This window comes from Protopterus annectens, chromosome 9.part0 (assembly GCF_019279795.1).
Source record: "Protopterus annectens isolate FY-2018-M chromosome 9.part0, PAN1.0, whole genome shotgun sequence".
In the NCBI taxonomy this organism is placed as follows: Eukaryota; Metazoa; Chordata; order Ceratodontiformes; family Protopteridae; genus Protopterus; species Protopterus annectens.
The window spans coordinates 458,217,406-458,235,253 of record NC_056743.1 but is presented as its reverse complement, the minus strand read 5'-3'; the positions used below and the strand labels follow the sequence as shown (position 1 = coordinate 458,235,253).

Below are 17,848 nucleotides of genomic sequence, written 5' to 3'. Positions count from 1 at the left end.
TGACATATGTACAACTTGTAAACATCATATATACATGCAAACAAGACAGGAGCCAGGCCAACTAATTACAATTATATATTATTAGGGGGACAGACACTACAAGTAATATGTATATTTTTTGTGGGGGGGGGGCAGACACCCCAAGCTCCTGGCAAAACACTGATCCCCTTGCATTCGTTTCATTGTTTCATATAAAGACAAAGATTCTGTATACAACGAGGCTTTCACTGCAACAGGGGAACTGATTAATAATGCTATGCACACAGCTGACTGCAACACTGTTATTTAATTCAGTAAGTAATAATGCACTTCTGCTTTGCCGAGTTAGATGCATTTTATGACTTTCTGTCAGTGAATTAGCTGTTGAAGTAAATGAGCAGTTTACAGACAGTAGCTGGGAGTCACAGAAACGAAGGACATAGCCATAGCATGTCTTATAAAATGCGATGTAAACTGACAGAGGACCTGACTGTGCTGAACAGGTGCACAATACTTGAATGCAAAACTGCTTTACCCAGATGACATGATCATCTCCTTCTACTTAGGGCAACCCAAGCAATACATACATTCCTCACCCATCTTTCTATTTGCAGTCTAAACCTGCCTCTGCTCTCCCTGACTTGTCAGCACAGCATAAATATCACGCTTATAGTACTTCTCCCATTTCCACCTCCAGTAGAAATGTAATAAAGTGATAACATCTAGTGTGGCACTCACCCTTCCTCCATTCAGCCTGTAGTAATAACATTAAATGCTTGTCTGTGCAGTAGTCTCCTCAAAACACTAAATGCTCATCTTCACGGTAGCATACCCACCCCCATGTCCCAGACCATAATACGTGCTTAGTGCCCAGGTCAGCAATATTTTCAGCAGGGAGTGGGATTTGTTAGGGTATGCTTATGACTTATAGTGGCATAGATGAATAATGCAGGATTGTGGCTTATCATCTGAATATCTGTCTTCTGTCAGTTTGTCATCATGTACATAGTCAGCAGTGGCCATCATGTACATAGTCAGCGGTGGCCATCATGTACATAGTCAGCGGTGGCAAGGAAACACAGGTATCAAAAGTATCCAAACGCATGCCTACAGGGTGAAACAAGATTTTTAATTTTACTTGTACCTATTTATTTATTAGGTAAGTCCACTGGACTAATTGCCCCCTTTTCAGTGGCGAATTATCAGCACTGTATGGTTAAGTGACTTGCTCAGAGTCACATAGTAGATAAATGAAGGTGGAAGGAATTAAAACTTGTAGCTTGGGTGCAGGAAGCAGCTCATAGCTTTACACCTTTCCTTTGACTGACAGACAGTAAGGTAAATGGAGGCTGTAGGAATCAAACCCAGGTCTGCTAAAAGATCCAAGTCTAGCAGTACTTTGTTTTTAAGCCTCTCTGCCAAACTACTAGACATAAAGTATGATGTCTTGGATATGATGGGTATGTTGAATATGATGCACCACAGCAGAAACCAAAGCATGTACTATGGCAGAGAGAATGCCTTAATACTGCAGCATTATTACTACTGGGTGTTAGGGTCAGCATAGTGGAATACCATGCTCATTAGCATTACTGTATATTATGTTGTATTTCCAGGCACATTAGCATGACTTAAGCCTTATTGTGTTATATTTGGTGTGATGAGGGGTTTATGAATCAGGAAGTCTCATCTCACTGGCTATTTCATAGTGCACTGTAGGTAAGACATTTGCATCTTATTGCACCAGAAAGATTTTTATTATACCCAGATAGCGATAGTAGAGGAATTCTTTACAGACAGGGAGTAAGATAAGTGAAACGGACAATGTCTATACAATGACTGCATACTAATGATTTACTTTGAAGGTTCTACATGCTGATGTTGAATAGCACAGTGGCATTGTACAAACAGAAGTGGTGTTATTTGAAAGAAGCTTTTGGTTGTGCAGTCTATCTCAAGTAAGTTAGTCACTCATACTACTGCCACAGTCTCATCCCTTTCCCTGTTTACTACACATTCCATCGCAATGCATATCATTCTGTTATAGAACCAGCAAGCATCAACGGACAGAGAGTTCTGTATGCTTACCACACTATCCATGAATTAGTTCTTCCTAATGTCATACCCTTCTAATATTGAAGCATTTGTTCTTCTCCCCATCCATATTATTTGGATGATTACATTCACTCCTTTACATTACTTTCCTATAATCATAGTTTCCTAGTTTCTCCTGCTTATTTTCTGTTATATTTTCTTGTTTTTTCTTGGCGCTAAAAACATTCAGATCACAAAACACAGGCCATGTACTAACTTGAGTGCTTTATGTCTCTTGTGGTCACCCTTTACCAATTTACTCTTTTGGGATTAGTAGAACCTCCATTCCACATAGAATATTGACGGTGGAGTCTGCCTATTAACCTGTAGAGAGGAAATATCACCTATGCCTTTCTTGAGTCACTGTCCTTAGGCATATACCATATTACCCTTTTGGGTTAGCCATTGCCTTTCACAAATTTGGCATGGGGATAATAACATTAACAACAACAATAATAATAACAATAATAAAATAAAAGCCTCTTTTCTCAATTTCCCCTTTATCAGCTTCAGCTGCCTAGCAAATAATAGTTCTTTGTGTAATTCCTGCTTCATGATGCATCTCTCTGCATGTGAAATTAAACTCAAGCTAGTGTCTTTTAAAAAGTACAACTTATTCTGATCAACCTTAACAAATAGGTCTCCAAAGTACATCATTATCCCCACCCTTGTGCCATCACCAGAAACGTATGCCCTGGTCATTCACTGGTAGATAACCTTTGCAAAATCTGCAGCAAAACTACCAACAAGCTGAGTCAGCATGGCTCCTTTCAGAAGCCAGGCCAAGGAGGACAACTCTCCTTCTTCAGAATCTTCTTCTTTTCTGTCATTCACTTACAACTCCATCAAGTTCTCTGCATCCCAATCATTTTTTATAACCACCATCCTGTGAGCCGGTGAGTCAAAGGCTTTGCTGGAGTTCAGACAAAAAAAAAAAAAAAAAAAAACATCTAGCTTGTGACTCCCTCTACAACTCAATTGTGGCCCAGCTATAATACAACAGTTAGTCTGAAAGACATGACCTTCCTCCCATGAAACCTTACTGTTTTGGATCATGCAGTCTGTTTGCTGATGGAAATCTTGCTACACCCATTTCCACATGCTCATTAGCTGATTCTGGTAGGGAATGAATATATTGGATTTAGTTCTGATAAACTGTTGACTGTCTTGGATTTGTTGCCATTTAGGGAAGATGTCAATAGTTTAAGAATCATATTATCCTGCTGGGACCCCGAAACCTTAATACCCCTAGGGCCTTTACAAGCCTAGCCCATAGAAGTGCCCTGGCATCGTGCTGCCCGACATTAGCTCCCAGTGCCTCTATCAAGCAGAGCCACTGGAGTGATCCCTGGGGTGAACTTTTTATTTCCCATTCACTCATCAAGATTTTTCTTGAAGAGGGCTAGTGAGGTGTTCTGCTTGACATGTATGGGAAGTCTATTCCAGAGCACGGGCAGTCTCTGTGTTATGAACCTGTCCCTCCAGCATGTTCTGTTGATTGTGGTAATGAGGTTGAGGTCTTTGGACCATGTGGTGTGGAGGGATTGGGATTTCTTTAGGTGTAGCATTTCTAACAGAGTTGGGTCAGACATGGCTTTGTAAGTCAAGCAGAGATCGCCTCTTAGTAGACGATATGAGACAGAGAATAGCAAGAGATTTTTGAGTCTGTCCATGTAGGGCATGTGTTTAAAGCCTGGGATCCTCTTCGTGAGGTATTTTTTCTGGCCTCTCCAGCTGTTGCAGGTGTCTAATGAGGTACATGCCAAATGGGGCATTGTACTCAATGATTGGCCAAATGAGGGAAGAGTAGAGGGAGACAATGATCTCTTTCTTCCTGGAAGCAAAACCCTTAGTAATGAGATGTGTCACACAGAAGGACTTTCTGACCACAGTGGTAATGTGGTGGTCAAAGGACAAACCTGTGTCCCCAGATCTCTTGTAATGCTTTCAGTGTTCAGTGGGCTCCCATCGGTGTGGTAATTAGTGGGAAATGAGTTTTTCCCAAAGTGGATGATGACGCTTTTTTGGCATTAAGGCCATGGTTTCGACACCAGTCATTGGTCTCAGTGAGGCATGCTAAATATACTCAACTGCTCAGCTACTTATAGTCCCCGAGTCTGCCAACCTAGATGCTTATACAACACGTCCTATCACAAGTCTTTACCAACTACCAAGGTAAGCATCCATACACAGTCAAGATTATATATAGGTAGTATAGCGATCATATACAGATAAGCCAAGTACTGGTTGTGCAGGGATATAATAATATGTACTAATTTAATTCATACTAGTACTAATAATAAGATATGTGCATAGTGTATCCATACAGCAAATGTGAAACAGGCTGTACAGGAATTATAATCTAATGTTGAATTAGGTCAAAGAAAAAAAACATTAGGGAGCGAGATGGTTACTGGAAATGTATGCAGTATATGCAGGAAGGTATATGTAAAATGGTAGAACAGGGACTGTATGTAGACTGTATGGTAGAACAGGGACTGTATGTAGATTGTATGGTCGAACAGGGACTGTATGTAGACTGTATGGTCGAACAAGGACTGTATGTAGACTGTATGGTCGAACAGGGACTGTATGTAGACTGTATGGTCGAACAGGGACTGTATGTAGACTGTATGGTCGAACAGGGACTGTATGTAGACTGTATGGTCGAACAGGGACTGTATGTAGACTGTATGGTCAAACAGGGACTGTATGTAGACTGTATGGTAGAACAGGGACTGTATGTAGACTGCTAGATAATGACAATACAGACAGTGTGTGCAGAAAAGAAGTTGCATTCTTGGAGTATAGGGACTATACACAGGTACTAGCATAGTAAGAAAAACAATGATTCACTAGAATTTCTCCACTAAAATCTGAAGTAACAAACCAAAAACAAGCAAAGTACATTTTATTAACATTATTTGCTGTAGAATCTAAAATATACAGAAAGAAAACTGTGATTAGTATTTGTTGCTCCATGACTGTTTTACAGGGCGTCAAATTACCTACACCCCACGGTACAGTAAAAACTGGCTTTATCAAAAAAATCCTTTCCTTCAATATTGTGTGACCTCAAGGTTAATATATTTAGAGTCGATGTGTAGGTAGCAGCCTCCACACTGAAGGATGCAGATGGTCACAGCTCTCCCCCCCCCAACACATTTAATTAAATATCACTGTAAAATATTTTGGCAGTCTATATTATGCTTTTTTGCAGGTATCACTTCTAGGAGAATGAATGCTTCTGGATCACTGGATCTGGTTCTTAAAAAAGAACACCCAATAAACCATTAAATTATCTAGTAAATAAGGTGCTCATAGTGTGGCACATATGTGCTGTTACTAATTTTAGATAGAGGTACTACAAGAAGTACGTACCAAAGGTGAGTTAGACAGTGGAAGTGCAGGCACCAAATACTGATACTGAGTTACATATTGTTACTCCAGGGAATATGTCCAGACAGTGAATTAGATACTGGTGACACAGGAAAGGGCAATGTCACGGAGGTAGAGGTACTACACAGAGAGTTAATTTTAGTGTATTTTTCAGTCTAAATTTTGTTTTTGAACTCCACCAGCTCCTTGATCCACCAAGCCTACAAATCCAGTCTGCCTGCCAGATAGTTACTAGCCCCCAAAAACTGGGATTGCTGAGTAAAGCCCTCACATTCCATGGGTCAGGCAGGAAATTTGCAGCAGTGTCAAGGTGGTGTTATCTTTGGAAACTGCTTGATTTTTTTGATTGCAAAGCCTGTCACCCACCACGTGTTGACCTATAAGCATGCTGCAATGCCCACTTTGTTGAGCTCAAGGCAGATGCATGGTTTGGCACACCCATAAAGCTTGGCTGAATTGCCATGCATAGGAAATGTGCTTTTGGTTTTATCCCCCAGAAGATGCTCTGGGATTTAGCCATCTTTCATCCCTTCCGCAGGTCCCAGGTTTGACACGTCAGCATCAGCGTCTCTGTTCCATCTATCCTCAAGCAGCTCCTGTGGTGTCTGTGCTTCTGGACCACTAACTGAAACATGGTCATCTGGTCTGCAGTTAGTACTTCATTTGTCTGTGCCACTGAGCTAAGATTACAGGAAGTATGTAGTACATGTTTAATGACTAAATTAATAATAAAACTGTTAAAGCTGGGATACACACTAGCCTCCTCTGTCTAACCCTGTAATGCATCACTCAGGTATCCCCACAAACAGAGCCATAGGAAGGGCATTGTGCACAGGGTGCCTTCCTTGGGTGCCAACTTGTTGAGGGTACTGAATGGCATATTCCACCTTAAAAGAAAACAAATTGCAGTTTACAAGTTGCCGTTAATAAATTATGGGCGTGATTGCTTGCAGACTGCTTGTAAATGGTCAAAACTGTTCTTTTCTTTAAGGTAGCTGTTCTTTCCTAACTTGTTTATAGCGTGTTATTAAATAATCATTATAACATAGATAGTTTGAAATCTGACAAACTGTTTTTAATGATAACCTGCAGCTATGATTAAAAAAACAATGATAGCTGCAGGCTGACAGTAAGAGACTGCATTCTTGCTTAAGGACAGATTGTAAGCTGTCAAACTGTTTTTAAGGTACATTAAGTTATTCATTTGCTACATTAATAATTAATAAACATAAATAAACTTTCTACATGTTTTTTGTTAATGACAGCCCAGAAAAATTAAAGTGTTCATTGATGTTGCTACATAACGGAGAAAAAAGAGCAGTTTGACAGTTTAAGCTATGGTTAAGTGATGCAATTATAGATAGTGCAGACATGCCAGTTTGGTGTGTTGCCCAGGACACCAAACTCCCTTGCTACAACACATAGCTGTTTCCCTATGATTACCTAATTTACTAGATAATTTAATGATTTTTCTCTGTGTTCTTTTTTAAAGCGTTTATTTCTCATTTTATTAATAATCTCTATCATTGTCCCAACATCTACCAGTTTATCATTTGTGCTGAGGATCTTCTAGTTCTTAGACCTGGTTCGTCTTCTACATCTACTGAGGCTTCTGTTCATTGTGAGTTTTCCTAACTATGAGTCAGGTGTGTTATAAAACACAATAAATCTTTCGGCTTTTCCCAGTTAGGGGCCAGCACAGCTGATCACTGGTCTGCAGATTGATTGGCAGTGGTTAAGGCACACACATACATACATGCACCTAACTGCATGTCTTTAAAACTCACTTGATGGTGTGTTATAAAAGAAAAACAAAAACAAAACATCTACTGAACAGTACACTTAAAACACACTGTTTGATATTTTGTACTTCACAAAGGATTTAACACTTCTCACCCTCATCCTTAATGACCCCTCCCCCTGGCACTTACTAGTGCTATAGTCCCCTATATAAATTCAGGTACCTCATGATTTAGATATATACCCCCTTTTCTTGTTGAACCATCCACATTTGTTGTTCTGCTGTTTACGCAAAGCTTCATACAAACATCACTAGACTTATTATTACCTTTGCGGTTAGAGCTGTAGAGCAAAATGCTCCAGTCTTTCCCATCTCAAATATGCCGTAACCTTGTCCCTTTCTACTTCTACCATTAACTTATCTCACCGTTAATCCACTTGTGATAAATATCTATTAGATAATCTAATATGAGGGAAATATGGATCATGTTAAAAATTAGGAACAATCTAGTAGGGCTTGTCACTTTCATCTGAAACAGTCTACAAAAAGGAAAAAAAAATGTCAGAACAAGAGGAATAAATCACACCAATAAGCAATTTCTAATATGCTGAATAACATTTGACAACAGACAGGACATAGAAGGTATAGTGATTATATCTATTAGGTTCATAGGTTCATACTAGGCTATCTGCCCTAGGGCATTTATAAGCCTAGCCAGAATGTGTTTGGCTTTCGCCACCCATTTTAAATTAATTTTGCTATGCCCTTTTTTGAGGTTAGTATACTGTGCCTCTGTCTAACAGTGACACAGAAGTGATACCCGGGGTAAACCTACGATCTCCCATCCACTCATCAAGATTCCTCTTGAAGAGAGTCAATGAAGGACTCTGCCTAACCTGGACTGGGATTTTATTCCAGAGTGAAGGGAGCCTCTGGGTTATGAATCTGTCCCTCCAGCATGTCCTATTTATTTCAGTGCTGAGGTTCAAGTCTCTCGAGCGCGTAGCTCGATGGGATTTGGATTTTCTGAGGTGCAGCATGTCCATTAATTCCGGGTTGGACATGGCTTTATACGTCAGGCACAGATCGCCTCTGAACAGGCGGTATACCACTGAGTAGAGCTGGAGTTTCTTTAACCGGGCAGCATATGGCATCTGTTTGAGCCCTTTGATCCTCTTGGTGAGGTACTTTTGGGGGTCTTTCCAGTTGCTGCAGGTGTCTGGTAAGGTACATCCCAAAAGGGGCATTGTACTTAATTATGGGCCTGATGAGTAAAGAGGTACGATGACCTCCCCTGATCTAGATGTGAATCCCTTCATGATTAGGTGGGCTATATAAAATGTTTTTCTAACCACTTTGGCCACGTGGTTGTCAAATGAGAGACTGCTATCAACTTGGGTCCCCAGGTCCCTAATTACTTCTTCTGTACTTAATGGATTGCCACCTATGTGGTAATTTGTGGGCACTTTGTTTTTGCCAAAGGGGATGACTATACACTTTTTGGCATTTAGCTTGAGGCCATGGCTCTGGCACCAGTTGTCTGTTTCTATGAGGCCCTTTTGGAGGATGCTTGTGTCGGCTGGAGAGTCGATTATGGCGCCCAGTTTGCAGTCATCTGCGAACTTGGTCAGCCACAGTCCTTCCGTGTTGGCCTGTACCTCCGAAAAATATATACCGAACAAGAGAGGTCCCAGGACTAAGCCTTGTGGGACACCACTTGTAACTGGTTTGGAGTCTGACATGGCTCCAGCAATTCTAACCATGTGGGTTCTGTCCTTGAGCCAGTTTGCAATCCATCTAGTGACATAGGGGTTTATATTTAAGCTGGTGAGCTTATCTATAATGCCCGAGTGGGGTATTGTATCGAAGGCTTTTGCGAGGTCCAGGTAGGCTGTGTGGACCACCTTCCCCTCGTCAATGGCCTTGGTGACTGTTTCAAAGAAATCAACCAGGTTTAAGAGGCAGGATCTGCCCTTAACAAAGCCGAACTGGGTAGGATCCAGTGTCTGTAGGTCCCCAATATCTTTATTTATGAGGTCCATGATGATCCTTTCCATAGCTTTGCAGACCAAGCTAGTCAGGCTTATGGGGCGATAGTTTCCAGGATCCGTTGAGGCACCACCTTTATGGAGAGGGACCACTGTTGCTGTACGCCACTCTTTGGGCACATATCCTGTAGTAAGGCTGAGATTGAACAGTAGTTTTATGTTTGGGTTTAGCTCTTCTTGGAGTTCATGTAGGACGCAGCCGGGACACCGTCTGGTCCCATTGATGCTGTGTTTTTGCTTTGGAGAGGGCGGCTCTTACCTGAGCATCTGAGATGTCAGGGGCAGCACTCTGCTGGGATAGATATTTGCCCTTTTGGTGGGGGTTTGCACTGAACCTGTCAGCTAGGATGTTGGCAATGTCTGTGGGTTCAGTGTATTTTTGTCATTTTGGACTAATTCTGAGCATATCTGGGAATTACCACCCAGGTTCCTAACATAACTAAAGAAAGCCTTGTGATTATCCTTAGTGTCTTGTGCAATTTTTCTCTCGAAGCTGGCCTTAGACAATTTTATGAGTGCCCGTAGTTTTTTGCTAATACTGATCAGTGATGCCTTCCCTTTTTGGGATTTTGCTCTATCATTTAGTAGCTTCCTCCTTCTATTGTATAGTTTGTTTATGGCTGGGGTCCACCAGACAGGACGTCTGCCTTTGGAGGATTGGGTCTTGGTTTTATTTGGGATCGCATGATCCATGCATTCCTGAAAGTGTCCATAGAATGCGTTTATAAAGGATTCTGCGGTCTGGGCCATATTTTCCACAGGCTCGGGGGCTTTGAAGGATTCCACCTCGGTTTTGAGGAGTGTGAAATTTGCTTTAGAGAAGTTTTTCACTGTGGTTTTCTGGGCAGGGGGTGGGGTCGGGATGTGAATATCCAGTGAGATTAGTTTATGGTCTGATCTTACCAGTGAGGGATACACTTCTTTTCTGGAGCATAGAGTCCCCATGTTGGTGATGATCAGGTCCAGTATGTTTTCCCCTTTTGTGGGAGTGGTAACAAGTTGTTCCATAGCATTTGAGTTTATAAATTCTAGGAACCTTTGGGCTAGAGTGCTAGAGCTAGAGTAATGCTCCCAGTCTATGATTGGGTAGTTGAAGTCGCCCAATATAATGGTGTTTAGAGAGACCTTCATATTTTCCAGTGTTCTCAGGAAGGCCGAGTGGGGTTTCTGGGTTTGGGAGGGTGGTCTGTAGCAGACTATAAACTGGAAGGCAGTTTTACCCACTGTTAGTTGCACATGGATAGTCTCTGATGCTTCGTGCTTTGCCACCAACCTGGAGGTGTGGGTATCTTTGATGAATATCGGTACTCCCCCCTCCTTTTGTGGTTCGGTCCAAGTTTTGGGGCCGAAAAGCATGGTATGAGGTATAACCTGGTAGTGCTGGGGTGCTCTCGGGAGCCCTGAACCAGGTTTCTGTTACTGCACAGATATCGATGTTCTCCATGCTAAGGAGAGTTTCGAGTGCGTGCATCTTGAGGTTTAGACTTCTGGTGTTGAGTAGCATTACTCTTAGTTTCTTATCCCTTGTGATACCTATGGAGGTGGGTTTGTCTTTTGAGCCTTGCCTAAAAAAGGCACTATGGGGGTAGCAAGAGCCTTTGCCAATATCCGAAAGCCCAGGGGTGACAGGTGCAAGCCGTCCCTAGCGAAGCATTGTGGCTTGTTGAGCATATCATCCCAAGCTGACAGGCATTGGATCCCCTTTGAATGACACCAGTACTTAAGCCAATTGTTGAAATTGATCATCTTGTCTTCATATTGTGGCATCATTCTTGGTGAGGGTAAGGTGCTACTCAAGGTCAGGGTCATACCGGCCTGGGCTACATGCTGAGAGAGCTCCTTTATGTCTCTTTTCATGTAGTCCAGGGAGGTACGTCTCAGGTCATTCACACCAGCATGGACAATGACTGAGTCATATTTGTACTTGCCTTGGAGTGGCCTGAGTGCTTGTGTTATGTGGCGGATCCTAGGGAAATGGGTAATGTGAGCAGATTTCTGATTATGCCCGAATGATACAAGGTTCTCTTATAGGCACCTGGTTACATTCTGACCTTAGAAGATATTTTCCTTGTTCATTTAATTACGTGGGGGTTTTGGTGGCCTTTTGTCAAGGTGTAAGCAAGTAGAACAGTCTGGAATGTAACCACTATTAGAATAACCAGAAGACAGCATGTAGTTATGTGTGTGTGTGTGTGTGTGTGTGTGTGTGTGTGTGTGTGTGTGTGTGTGTGTGTGTGTGTGTGTGTGTGTGTGTGTGTGTGCCTTCCGCTTGTCTCACTGTCTTGCTTTTCTTACTACGGCTATATGTGTCTGGTAAATCTGCCTATTTTCCATCTGTCTTTTCATTTATCTGATAAATACTCCTGAACATTTTTTTTTTCATTTCATTTATGACCTTTACTAAATTAGTTATATTATTCGTGGTGGTGGCACTGCGGTAGCGTTGTCGACTCACAGTAAGACGCCGTCCGGTTCGACTCTCAGCTAGAGTGTCTTCTGCATGGAGACATGCGTGAATGGGCGTACCTTCGTTGAAGGTTGTGCATCAGGGCTGGCAACTCGGCACGTAAAAATCAACTGCCAATCATTAGCGGACCGGAGTTCCGCTCTGGCGACCCCTAACCGGGAAAAGCCGAAAGACACAACAACAACAACAACAACTAAATTAGTTATATTCTGTGTGTCATTAGAATTACAACATTTTAAAAATACCACAGCATTGTGTTAATCGTCTTTATTTTCATCATTTTACTCTGTCACCAAAATCGAGGTCAGCACTATAGATGCAGAGTTTCAAAATGCAATATGTGAAATGCTGACTTGTAGCTCATCCCCATATGGGACAATGCATGCAGTCCAGGCAGGGGGGTACACATGACAGGAACGACATTGATGAGCCCTGAAACAATGCAAATGTAAAATATTACATGGGAATTCCAATAAATGCTTTTGCAGAATGTAGTTATGGGCTTGCTGGAAAGAGGAAAAAAAGCTAAAAGTGGAAAAAAGATCCTTTAAACTGTCTGTACAAAATAAGCAGGATGGAAGCAGTGACCTCATTGCAAAGGATGACTGCAGTGGTACCTGGGAAAACGAAGGGGGCACCGTGAAGGGCATTAAAGGCAGTTGATTTTTTACCCCTAGAACTGTGCTAACAAAGGAACCTTCAGTTTCTAGCACTTGAAGCATTGAACAGTATTCAGCTTTGTCACCTTAATGTGAAACCATCGATAATCAATGCTGTACAGAAGTCAAAGGTCATGTACTGTACGGTGACCGTGCAAAACATTTTCCGGTCTGTTATTTTCTGTGACTCTGATCTTATTCCTGGTTCCCTGGTATAACCTCTAACATTCAGGAATTACTTAGGGTACATAGATACATTCTCACCCCACGCCCTGTGGAGGCAGCCCCTAGTTCACTATGAGAAGCAGTTACAAAATTAATCTAGGATGCCATTTGTTAAACTATCTTGGAATTCCAACTTTGATATCTAGTTTACTGACTCCTGAACTTATTCTTACATGCATACCTTTAGTGTTGAAACGTGTATCAATACTTCTGACTCATGAACCACAAAGTAAAACTTGTCTGAACTGGAAGTGCGAAAGCAGTTCTATTAACATAAATAAAAGGTTTCTGGGCTTGAATAGAAAGTGTTCCTAGGTAACACCTGGAAAGATGCACTTGTGCTTTGTGGGATTATATAGTTAGCAAATGAGCAAAACTAAACATAGTGAGACAGTTCAGAAAACATCTAGAAATATTTTTTTCAGTTATGTTTTGTCATCAGATTGTCAATAATTAAAACTAAGAACAATTTCACAAATAAGTCTTTCATAGTATCGAATATGTAATAAAAGTTACTGCATGGTCCATATTACACTTGTATGCATTTAGTAGGGTAGTTAAAAGAATGTTTCTAACTTTGTTTCCTGGTGCACCTGATGTCGAAGGGGTCTAATACAATACTGCACACTCTAAATAAATTTTAAGTTGCTCTGCGATCTGTGATCCCACACTGAAATGGTAATCTGAACACATTTCTCCTCTTTGCTCAAAGGGGTCCTTAACGGCCGTATGTTAAGGTATACTGTATACATACCTGGAAGGCTGAACTTGTGGACAAGTAGAACAGTCAGGAATTAAACCAATCTTTAATTAGTACTCTTATGTACTACCTGCTCTTTGCAAACAGGATACAACAAATGAGTTTATGATCTGATGGCCAGCATGCAACCAACTTTTAAAACGGGTGACTGACTCAAACAACTCGGTCACTAAATAATGACACACATTTGAATTCTGGATTTTGATCAGAAAATGCCTGGTAATGCAAAATCTGTTATTGTAGCAACTTTATAAGTACAGAAGAGCAATATTTTAAATCTGTCTCTGATTTGCGGTCTTTAGCTCTCATTAATTTTAGGTTTTGTTCCTGATTCTTCCACTAAGAGCTTGAAACCAAAGCGTTTCAGCTCGAGACCTTGTTCATCCCAGCCTGCTTGCTCTCAAATGTCTCCCTGTGGAATCTTTTACCATACTCTTGCAATTTATATTTTTCTTTCTTTTTTCCTTGTTTTTCTACTACTCCTTCGGTGCTGCTTCACTTCTATTCAGCAGGTTTAGTGTCAATATAACGTAATCTTATATCTAGAAATGAGTATAATTTTTATTTTGTTGATAATTTTGTATTACTCTTAACTCTGTACTTTGCATTTTTTGCAAGCCTGTTAATCTGTAGCTAGACTTGGTGTTCCATTACATGTTTACATTAGTTTGTGTTTTACAGTACTTCTCTGAGTTATTTTGAACACTTTGTACTTCAGTTATCTGTGTTTTTCCTGAAAAGCAGGTCTCAGGAGTTAAGTAGGCTCACACAGTTAACAGATATAAATGAATCAATCAGGAAATGAAACACATCCAGACATCAAAATAGCATGGCTTATGTAAAATGAGAGAACTCTTTGGGAAGTATTATGTAGAGCACGTAGGTTCTACAATATAAATGTTTTAGTTCCATTTGTCAGCAAAATCAGTCTAAACGTAAGCTGAAACTTGAATTATGATAAATTGTTAGGCAGAGTACACAGTTTGAATGCAAGTATTATTCCAGAATATTCTGAGGTAAACGGTTCTTCAGCAATATTTTTAAACAACTGAAGCAGTGTTGCTTGCTGACAGTTTTCATGTTTTCTCACAGCGACTTGTATGACATAATAGTGATTATGTATTTGCTCCACTAGTGTGTCAACATTGTTAACACTGTCACAATTTGCTGTTCCACTCTTTTATCATTTTTATTCACTCCACACACTCAAGTCCTTTTTTTGGCATGGTAAAGTTAAAAAAAACATGGCAGAGTTTACCTTATCTGCTTGAGACAATTGTCAGAAGGAAAAACATTTATAAAATTAATACCATATAGACCTTTTTGGATCTCTCCATTCCTCACCTTCTGAATCACATCAAAGCATGAGATGAACTCAGTATAAACACAATTTTTTTGGAACATGTATGTACTGAGCAGCTTTTAAAGGATGTGGTCACTCACCCCAATCGATTCTGCAATCATTTTGCATTCCAACATGACAGCTGTCAAACCCAGACCTACTGCAGTATGCTATGCCAGTTCTCGAGTCTAGATTATTCCAACAGCCAAGGGTGCATAAAGGAATTTTGGAACTGTGCAACAGCTTCTAGACTTAAGGTCTTCTTCCCACTGAGAATACACAGAATTTTCTGATTTACATTTAAAATTCCTCTGTTGCTACTTTTCCTCCAACTACTGCACTTTCTTCGCTAATATATGTCCTAAACATGAAATGAAAGATGCAACATATATGTGTGTGTGTGTGTGTGTGTGTGTGTGTGTGTGTGTGTGTATATATATATATATATATATATATATATATATATATATATATATATATATATATCTATATATATATCTATATATATAAAATAGTACATTAGGAGCACAAAACTAGTAATATAAAAAACATAAACATAATTTACGCTGGACAGTTACACCGTTGTCCTTGCTGATTCATTTCTACCTATTCAATTTCCTTTTCAGTTTTGAAGTTGGGATCTTTGTTGCCTTTTTCTAGGAAAAATATTATCTCCTTAAAAATAATTTATGTGCCTGGCTATACCCACGTCCTCAACCTCATGACCCATTAGAAATTGGGAAAGCCAATAATATAATATGTAACTCTTTTTATGGCAGAAGAAGTAGTACAAAACCTACGCAACTTTTATTTCTTTGCCATGAACTTGTCAGTTAATTTATTGGTACTTCTATTTCTTTGTCGTTAATTTATTTATTTGCCATAAGATGACAAAAGAGTTGAGCTTTTGTTGTAGAAAAATGCTGACTGCTGGAGAGTTTCTGCTAAATTATCTTAAGGCAAAGTAGACAGTGCTTTGAATATGCTTATATGGCAAATGTTGAGTCAAATGGTTGTGTAACATATTAAAAAGATGGCAGGAATGGAATATAGGCTGATCGCAATGGTTAATAACAGGATCAGTGGTCTGATGTACAAGCTTGAGCTTTTGAATACTACTGCTTACAGTGCCAATATATTTGTATTATCTCTGCTGAATTTTTTCAAGAATGAAATTGCAGGGCTCTGGACTTGGCAGAAAAAAACAGTAACAATAATTTGTGTACCTTGTTAGTAGTTTAAATTTTCTCCAAGTGCTCATAATGGAAGAACATGAACTGAAACAAGAACAGAGTAGCAGGTTGACCTGACTGTGGAGGTAGCCAAGCCTGTCAGAACTGAGTAGCCTCAGTTAGTAAAACGTTTCGAAAGATGAGTCAGATACAATGAAATACACATTAACCTTTGCGTACATAGTGAAATTAAGTCATTAGATTCAGTTGATTTTGCCTTCCACATACACTGTTTTTTTTTGTAGCATAGCTTCCTATCAAGACAGACTTATACATGACCCTGTCAGTCCAGGCTGTGAATCAACCTGATGTTTTTTTTTTGCTCTACCAGTGCCGATGTCAGACTGCCAAGCTTCACTTTTCGAACTGCTCATTTAGTCCCTAGTTCCTTGTATTGCTCTCATATTAGGGATGAGGGCTTAAATCACACACACACACACACACACACACACACACACACACACACACACACACACACACACACACACACACACACACACACACACATATACATATATACATACATGTATGCAAACAGTACACAGGGATACACACCTCCTACATAAAGGAGTTCCAGCAGTCACAGGCAGTTAATGGACTGTAAAACATTCAGTTCCTTGATGGTCAGTATTTGATCATAAACATGATACACAGCTAATAAATAAGAGAACTCATGAAAACCTAATAAAAATCCTATTCAAAAAGGTTTGAAGCATTCTAACCTGCTAAAAAAATGTATCTTGTTTCTTTCAATGTTTGCATGCCATCATAGACATAACAAGCAGTGCAAAAAATGCAAGCATTTCAGTTTCCCTCAAGATTTTCATCAGAGAATGCTGGTACAGCTCTTGGACCATGTATTTAGATGTGCTCACCTGTAATTCTGCTATTTTCTGCGGTTGAAACAACTCTACTTACAAGGCATATATAAAGAAACACAACTTACTGTTGTCACAAAGCTGGTGTCCAATCCTCCATTCTGGAGTCATGTCATCCCAACTGTTACGGCTCCTGATGGGATACTCTCCCCCTGATTTGGAGAATCCCCCCATTTGTGGACTGTAGCACATACCTTGGGGATTCATGCTTCCAAAGCCTCCCATCTGTGGATAGTTGGTTAATACAGTGGCATTTGGAGCTGCCAATGGCCGACTTAAGATGTCTGTGATGCCGTGCGGGGTGCCAGATGTCAGTGGGGAACTGAATGCTGGTGAAGGAAGTTTGTAGAAAGAGTTTTGCACCGAATATTGACACACTGGTGATTTCATTTCTGCAAAGTGTCTCAAAGAATGATTGCTGTGATCGGTCATTAAGAAGTGCCCCTGTGTGTTAAGCTCCATTGGGCCGTTTTTGCTGGAAGCTGAAGATGCAGAAGTTGCCCACATCCAAAAAATATGTATTTCACTGCTCTGTTGGCAAACTGAAATGCTCTGTGGTCCAATATCTGAGCAATTCTTCAACTTATCCGTGAAACATAAAGTTCTAGAACTATTAAATGGCATTACAACATGTTCTGATTTATCTTTCTCTTTTATCAATGTTTTTGGAGCATTCAGCAAAAGCTCACAAAAAAAACAAGTCTCTTTATCCACTGTTGTCTGAGCATTATACCGGAAGAAGTTTCATTTTATTTTATATACATATATTTTAAGATATTCAGTCTTGAAGGCAAAAAGGCCAATCAATTTTGATCTTTACTGTAATGTCCCATTACTTATAGTTGGTGTCTTGAAATAACTTGTAAATCACGCATCCACATGGCATCTTTCTTTCTGCTGTTCCTTCTTCCTTGTTTTGGTAAAGTTTTAACTTTACAGAGGTGGCATTTATTTGATAAAGACGTGGTACATTAGGTCAATACGTTGTTATTGGTTCGGTTTGGAGCAGCTTCTATTTTGATTG

At 40.2% G+C, this 17,848-nt stretch overlaps 1 protein-coding gene across 2 annotated transcripts in view; it reads right to left on the bottom strand.

The window, feature by feature from the left end:
• Positions 1-17,611, bottom strand: part of NKX6-3 (NK6 homeobox 3) — a 69,513-nt gene extending 51,902 nt beyond the window's left edge. Inside the window, exon 1 of one of the 2 annotated variants that reach the window (XM_044082420.1) lies at positions 16,893-17,611. In XM_044082420.1, coding sequence (XP_043938355.1) covers positions 16,893-17,448 — 556 coding nt within the window. In that variant the 5' untranslated portion in view covers positions 17,449-17,611. The remainder of the gene's footprint in view (positions 1-16,892) is intronic. The other variant, XM_044082421.1, reaches the window with a different exon arrangement.
• Between the last annotated feature and the right edge of the window lie 237 nt (positions 17,612-17,848).